General features: G+C 53.4%; 3 protein-coding genes across 3 annotated transcripts; 2 read left to right on the top strand and 1 right to left on the bottom strand.

Moving 5' to 3' along the window:
- Positions 1 to 393: 393 nt before the first annotated feature.
- IWZ02DRAFT_520928 (polyketide synthase module) lies at positions 394 to 7,378 on the bottom strand. The gene is made up of 3 exons (XM_066770778.1): positions 6,713 to 7,378; positions 5,476 to 6,655; positions 394 to 5,427 (listed from the first exon to the last, which is right to left on the bottom strand). Exons 1-3 carry the CDS (start codon positions 7,000 to 7,002, stop codon positions 550 to 552), a joined length of 6,348 nt encoding a protein of 2,115 aa, XP_066621608.1. The 5' UTR covers positions 7,003 to 7,378; the 3' UTR covers positions 394 to 549.
- A 964-nt stretch (positions 7,379 to 8,342) lies between these two features.
- On the top strand, positions 8,343 to 9,499 carry IWZ02DRAFT_454029 (EthD domain-containing protein). Its single transcript, XM_066767694.1, has 3 exons — positions 8,343 to 8,769; positions 8,837 to 9,033; positions 9,093 to 9,499. Exons 1-3 carry the CDS (start codon positions 8,617 to 8,619, stop codon positions 9,157 to 9,159), a joined length of 417 nt encoding a protein of 138 aa, XP_066621609.1. The 5' UTR covers positions 8,343 to 8,616; the 3' UTR covers positions 9,160 to 9,499.
- Positions 9,500 to 11,840: 2,341 nt separating this feature from the next.
- On the top strand, positions 11,841 to 13,212 carry IWZ02DRAFT_454033 (uncharacterized protein). Its single transcript, XM_066767695.1, has one exon. It carries the CDS (start codon positions 12,040 to 12,042, stop codon positions 13,186 to 13,188), a length of 1,149 nt encoding a protein of 382 aa, XP_066621610.1. The 5' UTR covers positions 11,841 to 12,039; the 3' UTR covers positions 13,189 to 13,212.
- Positions 13,213 to 14,111: the final 899 nt, after the last annotated feature.

Consider the following 14,111-nt stretch of genomic DNA (forward strand, 5'->3'; position numbering starts at 1 on the left):
TTTCTGATCGGCATTGTTTCGGTCAAAGAGGTTTCGACCTAGAGTTCGTGGCTCGTGGGAAATCGTCCCCAAAATGCCGACAAGTCAAGAAATGGTGGGAGAAAACTTCTAGAGTTCGGAACAGTCCTGGACATTGCAATTTCGTGCGTCAATTCTGCCCAACATTTGCTACTACTCGCCACCGCACCTCCTTATCAGTCTCTTAACATCACCTACCACTTGTTGAACTATGTATAGCTCTTGAGGTACGTATAGCTCACCTGCTTTTTCATAATGGGACCGGAATGAGTTGAGCATCTCTGAAAATTGTGTACGGAAGGACTATGCGAAAGAGGGAAAAAAAGGAAAAACATGATCCAGTCTATCACCAATCTGAATGAACAAGTTTCCACCAAAAGAAAAGCAAACACCACCACCAACTCCTAGCCAAACATCTAAGCGAAAGTATTCAGGAAAGATCGGTTCAAGAACGATGCGTAACGCTTACAATTCGGACCAAAAAAAGACGCGATGTGATGACCGAGCAAGGACAGCTTCCTTCCTGTCCACTTAAGCCAAAGCCCGCTTGATGAAGCCGCCCAGCTCCTTGACCGGCTTGCCATGCATCATGGAGAAATGGTTCGCGCCCTCCAAAAGCTCAATGGCAATCTTGGTCTTGGGGACGAGCTGATCCCAGCCATTAGGGCCGCGCTCAGTGCGGTCATTCAGCAACCACTTCATCTCGCGGGGATCGTCATCGCGCGGTTCGGGGGAGGGGATGCGGCCGTCGCCGTCGCCGCAGACGCCGTCGAGGGCCCACACGATGCGCGTGTCGGGAGCCAGCGCCGCGTCGGCAAACGGGACGGGGTCGTACGTGTCGAGGACGTCGATGAAGGCGAGGAAGTGCGGCAGCAGCCACGCCGGCGCCTTCTGTCCGCCCGTGCTGAACAAGTCGACGCTGTCGAAGAAGTCGTACAGCCGCTCCGGCAGCTTTTGCAGCCCGATCGGATTCGGCGAGTCGAGGAGCAGCAGCCGCTCGACCTTTTCGCCGTCGGCTATCAGTCGCTGGGCCGCGTCGTAGGCGCAGATGCCGCCTGCGGACCACCCTCCCAAGAAGTAGGGGCCGTGGGGCTGCCGGCGACGGATTTCGGCCAGGTACGGGTTGGTGAGCTCGCGTAGCGTGCACTTCATGTCCTCCGGGCGCTTGAGGAACGGGCAGTTGAGACCGTAGATGGCGATGCTGGCGTCGAGCGAGGGGAGAGACATGTAGGAGGTTGCGCTGCCGCTACCGTCGGGGAAGAGGAAAAGGGTTTTGGTAGCGGTGCTGGGGCGCCCTTGGAGCAGGACCGACGTCGCAGGCGGAAAAGGCTGTTCTGTGAATGCCGGCTCTGAGCTCTTGGGCGCAAGCTTCGCCCTGATGGACCCGAGAGTGGTGTTGGTCATCAGGAAGTCCGAGTCGACATCGATTTGCAACTCCTCGCGGATCCGGCTAGTGATGGTGAGAGACATGAGGGAGTCAAGCCCGAGGTTTGAAAGCTCCTCGTCTTCGGTGAGCTCCGAGACGGATACACCGATCTCTTCGGCAAGTAGCTTGGTCACGATTTCCATCACAGCAGGAGAATTTTTGCAGTCGATGCTGACTGGACCCTCTGCTTCACTGACGGAAGTCTTGGACGACACAGAGGCCAAGTCCGACTCGTCGTCTGCATCGCTGGAGGAGGAGTCGGAAGTGTAAGGAGAAGGATCCTTCGGAAGTGGCTGTTGCTCCTGCTGCCCGAGGTTGAGCTTGGAGAACAAGTCTTTGATCGAGGCGGCCTCAATGATAACAGACGAGTCAATGTCCATCTCCAGGTTTTCGCGGAATTTGCTGGCGACATTTAGCGCGAGGAGCGAGTCGATTCCATAGGCAGCAAGCTCCTCCTCGAGGTCCAACTCAGGGACAGGAACGCCGACCTCTTCCGAAATAATTGCAAGTGCCTTCTGAGATGCCGCGGAAGGCCCCGAAGTCTTTGGTGGTGTGGCTCTGCGAGAAGCCGATGGCTTCTTTGACTTCGACTCAGCTGCCTTGGCAGCCAGGTTGGCCTTGGTGACGGGAGCGATCTTGGGAGCAGGGGCAGAAGAAGTCTTGACGGCACCGCCCGTAGCCTGGGATAAGGCCATCTCCATAGCACGCCGGGGGACCTTGGTGAATGTGACGCCCTCGTACACGGCGACTATGACATCTTGATCGAGGACAAAAACGTCACCAGAATACTCTTTTTCGTTCTTTGGCTGCATCTTGACATAGGTGTGGTACTCCTTGCTGGCATCGAACGGAATCGCAATGCGCAAGTTGTCCCAGCTGTGGTTGAGGTACACAAACTGCTTCGAGTCCGTTGCCTCGTTGGCGTTCATGGTGAATCCAGTAATCTGACCGATGCTGTCAATCCAGTACGGGCTGACCGTCCACTTGCCGGCATCAGGACCGACCGCTTGGAACCTGACACGACCAGTGCTCTCGTAGTCGTCGCTGCGCATGATGGCTTCTTGATGACCCTTGAAGAAGTCGTCGTACTCGACAACGGCACCAAAGAGCTTGTAGAACATGCCACTCTTGATCAGATGAGCGCTGTCCGAGCCGTTGGTTAAACCCTGGCGCATATTGGCAACGCGGCCTTGGATCAAGTGCGCGATGCGCTTCCACTCGTTGAGCCAGGACTGCTTGTTACCGAGTCTAACAGTGCACTTGGCGTGGTCAATATTCCTGCGGCCTTCAGCGTTGACGCTGTAGATTTTGACAGCCATGGTCTTTTCGGACCAGTTGGCAGTGGCTGTCATACGGACAAGCTGCGAAGGCTGACCATTGGCGATGAGTGGCCTCTCGACCGCCATGTCGGTCACCGCAGCACCGAGCTGCTCCTTGTCCGCGACAGAAGACTTCTCGAGCATGTAATTCGCAAGGGTCAGAGCGACATCTGCCCAAGCCGACGAAGTGCAAATAGGGATTCCAATGACCTTGTGAGCATGCAGCAGCCTCTGAAGGTCGGGGTGAGCAATGTCCGATTCGGCCAAGACAGTCGCTTCGTTCTCGGAGAATTTCTCCTCAAGGACCCTGTGAACCGATGACGAGAGAATGGGAGCAGGAGCTGGAGTTGGCTCCGGGACTGGAAGCGCCTGGATCGGGGCGTCGCCCTTGGTCAGGCACCAGTCGTGGACGTAGTCGATCCAGTAATTCTTGAGGTCCCAGTTGTAGGATGGCAACTTCAGCACAGTCAAGCCGTTGCGGAAGCAACGGTGATACTCGTTCCAGTCAATGTCAAGACCGCGCTCATACAAGCCCGTGAGAGCAGCAGTCAAGGTCTTCCAAGCATCCTCGCCGCGGCGGAGTGTTGCAAGAGTGGTCACTTGCGTGCCCAGAGTAGCCTTTATCATGCCAGAGCAAACAGTGTGGGGACCGATTTCGATCCATACTGCCTTTTCAGACGGCGTGATGCGCAGAGCCTCCTCGAAGCTGACGGTCTCCCTGCAGTGACGACTGAGGTAGCGAGCGGGAGAACCGAATTCCTCCGCCTTGGTGATGACTTTTCCAAGAAGAGGAGAAACGAGAGGAATGCTGGGATCCTTGAATTGCACGTAGCGAGCAATATCCTCGTAGGCGTCAAGCATGGGCTGGACTTGTGCCGAGTGGAATGCAAACTGAACGTTAAGCTTGATAGTCTTCATCGACTTTGCCTTCAGCTCACCCTCAGCGATGATGATATCAGCAGCTGGTCCACTGAGCACCGTGGCACTTGGTCCATTGATGCAGGCAACCTCCAGAGTCTTGTGCGAAGCAAGGTACTGAGACAGACCCTGAACAGAGGAGTCGACCGAAAGCATAGAGTGGCTTCCAACGGCGCAATGCTTCTCAAGAAGCTGCGCCCTCTTGCCGACGAGATAAATGGTGTCGGAGTCTGACAGGACGCCAGCCAGGTTGAGCGCCGCATACTCGCCAAGTGAGTGGCCAATGACTGCCTGGGGCACAGCTCCCAGCGTCTTCATAAACTTGCCAAGAGCCATTTCGAGACACGCCATCGCCAACTGAATGGTCGAAGGGGGCAGAGTAGCGAGATCCTCCGTACAGGTTCCATCGACAATTGGCATTATCTCTTGGAATCCGTAGCTCTTGATGATTCCATCGAACCTTTCCATGTCCGCACGGAACTGTGGTAGACAGAAGAGCTGCTTGCCCATCCCGAGGTACTGTGAGCCTTGGCCCGTAAAAGCGAAGATGGAAAGCAGGCCAGGCGCAGCAGCAGTGTACTTTTCTCGGCTTCCTGCAGCATCCAGTGCATTCTGAACGGCACCCAGGTCTGATCCAGACACCATGATGCGGAAGTTGTGGTGAATGCGACGAGCAGTGGTCGTGTAGGACAAGGAAGGCAGCGACATGGATGGATTCTGAGCGATGAACTGGGCCAGGGTTTGGATGTTGGTCTTCAGTGATCCTGGCGTCCTAGCAGATACAGCAACCAGGTGTTGAGACCGAGCGTCTTCAGCCGACTTTGGAGCGAGGACGGGTGCATCCTCAACGAGGACGGACGAGTTTCCTCCGGCCGCAGAGAAGTTGTTGACAAAGGCTCTGCGAGGAACAGCCTCGGGTCTCTTCCAGTTTGTCGCCTTCATCGCGATGCGAATGCCACGCTGTTCCAGATCTGTCGGGAAGTTGTGGTTGATCTTGGTCTTGATGCCACAATGGGGAGGGATAGCGCTGTTCTCCATCATGAGCAAGACCTTGATGAGCGAAGCAACGCCAGAAGCTGACTCGGCATGTCCAATATTGGACTTGGCTGAGCCCAGGTACAGAGGATCAGACCGAGGCGAAAAGACATTGAGGACCGACGTCATCTCAACTGCATCGCCGTGTTGTGTGCCTGTGCCGTGCATCTCAACATAGCTGACACTCGAGGGATCAGCGCCTGCAGTGTTGAGTATTTTGCGAAAAACCGCTTCCTGGGCACCCGAATGCGGCCTGGTGATCGAGACCGATTCGGCAGAGTGGTTCGTACAAGCACCGAGGATTGTTGCGAACACTGGGTCTCCGTCTGCCAGGGCATCGTCCAGGCGTTTCAGGATGACGGTACCGACAGCGTCTGCTCGGCAGTATCCGTCCGCACCATCGTCAAACGTGTTGCAGTTACCGGTGCGGGAGAGGAAATGGCCGCGGTCGAGCCCGGCAAAATTGTCCGAATTCGTGATAACATTTGTTCCGCCAGCTATGGTGGTATCACATTCCCCTCGCCAAAGGGAGTTGCATGCCAAGTGGATTGCTGCGAGACTGGAGGAACAGGCGGTGTCCACACTGTAACTGGGGCCACTGAAGCCAAAGTTGTAGTTGATGCGACCGGGAATAAACGCGCGATTGCCACCTGGGATAAAGTAGGTGTCAATGCACTGCCCGCTGTTCACTTCTCTGTAGTCATCACTTGTCTGCGGGAATTAGCCGGGAGTTTGTAAAACAACATGGGCTGTACTTACCACTCCGTAAAATACGCCGACTCTGTCCTTCTGAGTCGAAGGTGAGCCATTTGGAGTGATGCCCGCCATTTCGATGGCTTCGTAGGCAGTCATAATGGCCAGTCGTTGAGCTGGGTCGGCTTGGGCCGCTTCACGTGGAGACATGTTGAAGAAACGAGCGTCAAACCAGCCCGGATGAGGGATAAAACAGCCGTTCATGACGCCGCTGGTGTTCTTTTTCTTTCCGGTCGGGTCGAAGTAAAGCTTGGGATCGAAGCGATCCTTGGGGATCTCCTTGTGGACATCGAGACCTGCCATCAAGAGTTCCCAAAACGCTTGGTTGCACTCGGCCTCAGGGAAGCGGCCAGAAAAGCCGATGATGGCAATCTTGGACTGCTCACGAGGCCTCTTGGCCTCGGACTCGGGAACGACCGCTGGGTTATCCACGTTGACTTCGCTGAGGCCAGAACGCTTCAGGGCTGAAACAAGACCCTGGATACCACTTGCGGCGAAAGGGACCACGGAGCATCCGGAGAATATCGATGCTGCGACAGATCGGGAGACACCCTCCAGCATCCTGTCCCACCTGAGCTGCTTGAGCAGGGACTCGGACAAAATGGCACGGAGCAAGCTTCCATAGGTTTCTTGCTCGAACGGAGCTCCAGTTTCGTTGGAGATCAATGGGATCGTTGGAACTGACTCAAAAACATCAGAAGAGAGGTCCAAGGGGTTCTCGACTTCCTTGGCAGAATAGAGATGGCTAGCGTGGAAGGGGCCGTCGATTGAGGTTGCGGCCGGTTTGAGCTGCGAGTTTTGAGAGAAGAACTCTTGGAGGATTTTTGGTGGCCCAGTCACGGTGACGCTTCCATGACCAACCGAGCTGATGTAGAGGCGAGAAGTTACGGGAAGACCAGCTTTGTCAGAAAAGTCCTTTGCGAGCTCAGATGCCTTTTCTTCAGAAGTTCCAACGACCATGGACCATGAAGATGTCTTCTCCAGGTCGGGAGTGAGACGACTCTTCATTTCCATAACAGCAAGACCAAGCCTGAAGGCAATTTTAATCGCCTCAATGGCCGTCGAACTGAGATCAGAGATGCTCTTGCTGCAGCTAATTGCTGCAGCTGCAAGACCACCGATGCAGCTCCCCAAAGCATAGGTACTGGCTTTGGTAGGGTAGGGACGCTTGTTTTCACTGTAGTGCCTATATTAAGCCAGTCAGCGAGATAGGAAGGGGAGTTGAAGATACTGAAACACTTACGCAATGAAAGATGCAACCTGGTATGTGCAAACAAGAGCAGAGTCGATGGCACAGTTGCCATTTTTCGATTGTTGGTGAGCAAAATGAAGCTCTTGTAGTGTCGAGAAACGTGAAAAGGCCGTTCTCTGACTGGCTGGAAGAGCCGCAGTCTCTATCTTCAAAGCAGTGCAAACTTCGTTGATAAAAGAGGTCAACGTCGGGTTGTCTCTCTTCGAAAGCAGCCGCTTGAGGCCAGAGTCGTAGGGGACCGCGAGGTCACCGAACACAAGGATCTGCATGGTGTTGTCCATTGCTGTCTAAGTCCGGATGGTCCTTGAAAAGTCTAGTGGAAAGGTTGTGAAAAGAAGAAATAGAATAGTCAAAGACGCTCAATCGATTCGAGATGCTCAAGAGAATTGGTTGAAAGCGAGGAGTTGTTGATCCAGATGATGGCGACTTTTCCAAGTGCCTCTCGCGAGACTTATATCGTTCAACGTTCGTTCGCAAAGCATTCTCAAGACTGCATAGCAGAGCTCTCTATGTTCGCGCTGCGCGTGGACCGCTGTCAGCGCGCCCTCGGTCCCCGCGGGCTTACGCAGGATCCGCCACAGCGTTTACCAGCCTCATGTGATGACACGGTTAGGCGGGAAGCGAACTAAACTCCTGTCAGAAGGGATGAAAAGAAATGTCAGTCAGGTCTAAAGAGCATCGCCGAGAGACATTGCATGTCGGCTATAGTCCCCGAAGGACCAGAGTTGACGCATAAGCGAGACGGGCGGAAACCGTCGCGCTTAGCGAACGCGAGGAAAACGTGTTTGAAGCACACCTGAAGGGTCGTTGCACGCCATGGAGACAGCGCAAACCTACACAGAGGTACCATCGTGGAGACCGTAAATGATGCTGTCTAGAATACCCGCAGACCAACCATCAAGGTCCGCGTGGCGTGAAGGGCAGGCGTATTTTTGGACATACATGCGTTTACAACGCGAGAGCCATACCGTCACTCTTGCCGCCTTGGTTAGCGGGCCCTACAAGTGAGTGGGTTTAGACCTTGGTAAAGTGCGTCAAACTCGAGAAAGGCCCGGCCAGTCTTGGACCATGAGATGATACCGTTCTTTGACTTTCCGCAATAGGCAAACCAAGGACTCCTCGCTGTCAGTGGCTTGGCGAGGCTTGATCTGCCTGGCTTGCAGAGGGACGAAAGGCCTGCGGTTCGGCAGATGGACCCTTGAAACCGGGTCCCAGACTTCTGGTCGTTCACCGATTACTGCTTATTCAGGGCACCAAGGGAGTTCTCGTCCCTCGGTCCACAGTATTCCTCCTGGCAAAATTGCCTAATGTAGCCGTGTTACGTGCTCAATCATAAACGTTTGCCGTGGTAATGTCTGGCATGTATGGTGTAGGACGGATACTCAGAACTCAAGCCCATCTCATTTTGAGGCCTTGTGAATCGAGACTCCAGCTTCAAGCGATTGAGGTCGCGCCTTGAGACGAGTGACTCGTGTTAACCCGAGGGCATGTTAGTCTGATCCGGAAACTGATTGATTAGATTATTCGGTCTGAGAAAACGCTCTGCGTAGCATAGCCTTGACTGTCAGGTACGTCGGACGACGCCCCTGCGCACGAGCCACCTGCATAGCGTAGCTGCTTGGGGGCGGTGCGTGTGGACTCCTGGGACATGCCGGAGACCCAGACGTGGCGGCTTTTTTGGGAATGGAGGCCATGAGGTTCGGTCCCCGTATCCGAATGGCTTCCAGAAGTTGGTGCCTCGAAGAACTCCGTCTTGGACTATCTTGGGGCAGTCTTAGCTCATATGCGCGCAAATGCTATATTTGCAGCAAGAACAACTGGTTCCTGATATATAACGGCTTGGATACCTCGTCCATGGTCAGCATAAGACTTCGCTGGTATTATCTTTGAGCAAAATGGAGCACGAACAACAATTACTCTGCCTCAGCATCCTTGGCTACAAGAAGGAGGGCATTTCCGAGGAAGAGTATAGGAACCACATGGTCAACACCCATGCACCTCTTGTTCGCGGCTTGATGGAGAAATATGGCTTCCTTTCCTGGTCCATGGTATGTTGCCAGCCGTTTCGTACCACTCTCGTGCCTGGCAAGGATGTTGAAATGCTGATGGGCTCAGACGCACAACACCAGCAAGACTCGGCCCCTGATGGGAAAGCTGTACGATCCGCAGTTTGCAAACATTGCGGACTACGATGTTTGCATCCAGATCGTTTTTCCAGGCATTGACTGCTTCGTCAAAATGAAGCAAGATCCATTCTTCAAGCAAAACGCGGGACCGGATCATGAAAAATTCGCCGACACGAAACGGTCGCAGTACGTGTTGTTTATCCAGAGTTGCACAGATCTTTGGGGTGTGCTGACATCATAACCAGAATGACAATTGGCTGGTATACTCCCATCCTGCAGGATGGAAAGGTTGTGGCGTTGAGCTACCTGTAGTGGCGACAGGACTTGGGCTAGCGGCATCCCCTTTGGGGATTCTTACCCTTCGAATGTTGTAACCTGTCTCTGGCTCGCGTGGCGTACATATTTTTGGGCCATGCCGCAAATCCAGATGTATCCCCATCATGAAATTTCTCGCTGTGCACCACGTGGGGGCGGTGTTTATCCTGAGCATGTGAAAGTTTCGTTCTGATCCATGTGTCGCGAGCTCCGACTTGGCGCGAGAATTCGGATACGTCTGTTCTGAGTCTTCCATGAAAGCATCGAACCCTTCGTAAGGAAGCTTGAAAATTCCTCGGTCCCCATGGCTGCGTCCATGACTGGGAAGCAGGCTTCAAAACGCTGAAAGACTTGCCAGTTTCGATGGCACTGGACTTGTCGGGCCACTATCGCGGCCACTGTCCAGCGAGACTCACGAGCTGATCTCTCAACCTTTGATTTTTTCGAAACTTTCTCGAATGTGCATATCCGACTGACGCGCCGCCAGTACCAAGTCTTGAGTCCGATTGAGATTCTAACAGCTAAAGAAACAGCGATTACTGAGGCGTCCAAGGTCCCGGGAAGCCCTAACAGTGTGATTCCAAGAGGGAATTTCTGGAACTTGTCGTGAAGCGAAGATTTCCTTTTCACTCGGGCTGACGTAACCGCTGTAGCTCACGACCAAGAGACCACATCTCTTGGCGAGCTGACGCTTGCTCACCTTCAGTCTCGAGACATGAAGGCGGATTGGTGAACAGGTAATGGTACCTGTTGTCCAAGCCAACGTCTCACAGCGCAAAGGACAATTACCATTTAGCAACTACAATTTAGCGACTCCTCTGCAGGGCTGCAAAATCATAAAAGGTCGCTCCAATCCAAGTGTTGCGAACCCACAAGCCTCGATATGGCAAATCATGTTCTGTGTATCGGGTTCCTGCCTTGTTAGCCCAGGCAAGACCGAGAGTGCCGCATCTAAAGAAATTACGCCATATGATTGTTGACATTGAGTCAAAGGATCGCCACAAATTGAAGGTCAGCTGTTGCAGGCCGGTTGGCCTTGTTAAATTTTTGATGGTCGGCAGAATCCGGGCCAGCATTGTCTCCACAGCGGATCATGCCGGTGTGCTCTTCGTCCACTGTGGCAAGTCAAGACATTGTCAAGACAGACCAATAGAGAATCGAAACTCTGGGCAAAGGGCCATGCGAAGAGACTATCTCACAAGTCAGATATTGTCGAGCATAATTTTCCATTCACGAAACTTGAAACAGAAACTAGACGCGCGAGGTATTGTAGAATTTTATGACCTTTGTGACTGTCATAGCAAAGCGTTGAACACTGTGGAAACTCATGAATACAGAGAATTCCCAAATTGACTCCATGATTTAAACCCCCCCCCCCCCCCCCCCCCCCCATTTACGGTCCTTCAGAAGATCTGAAAGCGGCTTCAAAGACCGCCTTTTCCTCTGGCAATTAAACAAGCATCGGCCAAACCCACCGGTTTACAGAAAATTAAAGGGACTTACCGCTTGTCCAGCCAGATCTTCGGCCATGCGAACGAAACCACACGTCCAACCAAAGCACTACCATCGGAGCCCAACGTCAAGTCGCAAGATCAAAGGATTCTCGGCGTAGAGAAGGTAAGAATTGACTGGGACTCGCAGACCGCAAGTCTACCCACTTCTGATGTCTCAATGCGCCATTCTTCGGGAGGTTGACAGCTCCAAGGCCACCGTTTGCCATCCCCGGGGTAGAAGCAGGTTGGCAGAGGTCGGGCGCCGCGCCGAAGAATGATGGGCGGAATGTTGGCAGTGCATGTCTGCTGACGGTCGCGTCTCACAGACATAGTAAGCAGAGATTTCGGACAAGCAGGCGTGCTCGGGGTACATAGCGGTGATGGTGACGCGCAGCGAGTGGATGAGGGCAAGGTTGCGGCGACGCGCATGGGGTCGAAGGAAACAACGCGACAGCGCGCTAGGCTGATTTAGGCAATCGTGGCCCTTTCGGTCACTACAGCACCTCTAGCTTGTCCAACATTCCATCGACTTCTTTCAGAAACCTCATAATCAAGTTGACAAAATGCTGAGTGCCCATTACCCCTGGCTAAGCTGCATCAACATTGAGAGGCTTGAATACTTTTCTACTAATATGGCCTATAAATTGAGCTAAGCCTGAGCAAGAGTCCTGTTAGCCCTTGTTATCTACTTCCCATAGTTGAAGATTGCAGATTTGCTTGTTACTCATTCAATTCAATCCTATCCAAAACCAAGAGTCTAAGAAAACCCGCAGCCCCATAATGCAAGCCCATCCAAAATCTGCACACTGCGACGTCCATTCCCGTAATTACGTGAGAAAGCTGCATGTCTACCATCACGGTAGGTAACCTACGACACTTCGACATGAAACAATTTCATCATATGCCAACAGCCGCTGACGCAAGTTTGACCCTCTTCCTGCTCTCCATCCACTGCCGAGCGCCCTCCGTCTCGTCCGACAGCCTTCAGGTACTTCCCCGTCGGAGCTCGGGTTCCCGTGTCTGGCGAGCTCTCCAAAATACTGCCTTCGAACCTCTAGACTTCAGGTATCTGCCTGTAGTGGATTAACAAGGCCAGGAACAGAAATCTGGTAGACATGAGTAAATGTTTGCTAGCAGGTACATAGCACGCTGAAAAGGCACAAAATGCGATAATACAACGTGGAACCCATCTTTTGATCACTTCGAGAGGCCCCAAGCGTGACTGGCACGACATTTCCAGAATCGCAGGTTCGTTGAATGCGTGTGGCCCCCAAAGCCCACCTCTGTCCGGAACGTGCTGAAGTCAGACGGACCTCGCTGGTCGCGGACGACGCGAGCCCTTGCGCAAGGGTTTTGAGAAACAGTCCCTCAGAGTCGACGAGTAATGGATGATGCTAGCGTTTCAAGCTTCGTTTGTGGGGCACCGTCTGACAGCAATGACGCCATTCAAGAGTGCTGTGCTCGCTCCCCGACCAATTTTCGGCCTCATCTCTTGCAGCGCAGGTCGACAGCAACACTTGGACGTGGAAAAGTGCGGAATGAATGGCTGGCATGTGCGACAGCCGTTGCAAAAAAAAGAGACAAAACGGTGCTGCTAGGAGGTCAGTCAAATCATCTCCATCACTTCAAACCAGCAATCCTTCCTACTGTCCTATCAGCATTTCGAGCCTCATTACAGGCTTTCACGCCCCCGCCAAGGCAAACAAGCTTTCTCATCGCATCGCCAAGCATCCAAAAGCCCCCAAAAATGGCCGACTCCAAGACCAGCCAGAGGACGGAGCTGAGCTCCAAGGATTTTGTGCCTCGCGGCTTCAAGTCCTCTTCCCCGCTGAATACGGCACTCTTCTTGGGCCTGCGCACCTTTGACTGCTTCCTTCAATACGCGATTCTCGCCAATGGCTTTGGCAGCGGGCTCATCAAATCGGTCGGAGGAGAGATCATCCCGGATGTCCCCGCGCTCTCCAGCGGCATTGGCGCCATCGATGCGCTCGGGCTCTCGGCTTACCGACTCACCATGTTGACCATGGTCACGGTGACGGCCATCAAGCATTGGTGGTTCGTCCTAAGCGTATCGCAAGAGGCGTGGACGGCGACGGGCGCCCTGGGCGTTGGCTTCTTCAACATCTTCTGGAACACGGCCAACAATCTCCTCTTCCTGTGCGCGGCCACCTCGGCCGCCTCTGGCCTGGGCGGCGAGATGCTGTCGAACCCACGCTTGCTGACTGGCCTGTTGTTCTTTATCCTTGGCATCGGCGGCGAGTGGCAGTGCGAGATCCACCGCAAGGCTTTCAAGGCTGACCCGCGGAACAAGGGCAAGGCGTTCACTGGCGGTCTCTTTGCTCTTGTCCGCCATCCCAACTACAGCGGCTATTCGCTTTGGCGTGCTGCTTGTGCCATGGCTGGGTCGGGAATGATTTGCTCTGCTGTTGTTGGAAGCTTCTTCCTTTGGGACTTTGCCAGCCGTGCGATCCCCGCGCTTGATGAGTACTGCACTAAGAGGGTAAGTCAATCAATGTTTTCTGGCTCCAATTGATGGCTAACTGCATTCTAGTATGCGAGCCAGTGGTCCACTTATAAGCAGAGGACGCCCTGCAAGCTGATCCCCTTCCTCTGGTAGAGGATGGATACCATGCGAGTTCCGCTTGGACTTCCTGTGAAATCTGCAGACAATGAGCAAGGCATACGGCCACTTGAACAGACGCATCATCTCCGGAGACCCTGAAATTGATTTTGAACACACCTGTTGGCAGACTCTGTCAAAAGAATTTTTTTCAAGAAAGCGCGCAATTTCGGCTCTGAATGGTTTCTTTTTGTGTTTCCAGTTATAGACGAACGGAGTTTTTGGGACTATTTGACGGTTCTGTATAAGCGTTAGCAAATTTTCCTTCGTTCTAGATTCCGCAGAATTTCAATGCACTGTTCATTTTGAAGGATCTGAATCAGATTGGATGCGATTGAGTTGCATTGGAGACATTTCTGTCCGTTGGAAAATCCATCTTTAGCGATCGTGTCACTGCTACTTAAGGGCTTAAGGAAGATGCCATTCCGAAGTAGACAAGATGCGGTTGGGAGCTCGGACCGGACCGCCGTCTCGTTGTCGTGGGGTGTGGAGGAGGCCCGTTCGTCTATCCTTACGTACTGCTATGCGGGGCGCGGCCACTCCCGTCACTCGTATTCGTTGTTTAGCGAGGACGGTCTTTCGCGGAGCGCGATGGACTGATGTGGGGTTCTGATTATCCATTGGCACACTGGCAAGAGGTAGTTGAAGTGGAAGACCACCGGATGAGGTTGAGGAGAACAAGCTGAAAGGCTGCCACAGATGCAACGGATGACCGAAGTGACGGCTCTGCAAGCTCTTTTGCAATGGCTCTGAAATTCCTGAACAACACAGGAGATCTTCACTGACATCAGAATTATTTCAATACTGTCTCACATCAATCAAGGGCTAGGAACTCA

Source organism: Phyllosticta citriasiana (assembly GCF_038021145.1).
Source record: "Phyllosticta citriasiana strain CBS 120426 chromosome Unknown IWZ02scaffold_8, whole genome shotgun sequence".
NCBI classification, from domain to species: domain Eukaryota; kingdom Fungi; phylum Ascomycota; class Dothideomycetes; order Botryosphaeriales; family Phyllostictaceae; genus Phyllosticta; species Phyllosticta citriasiana.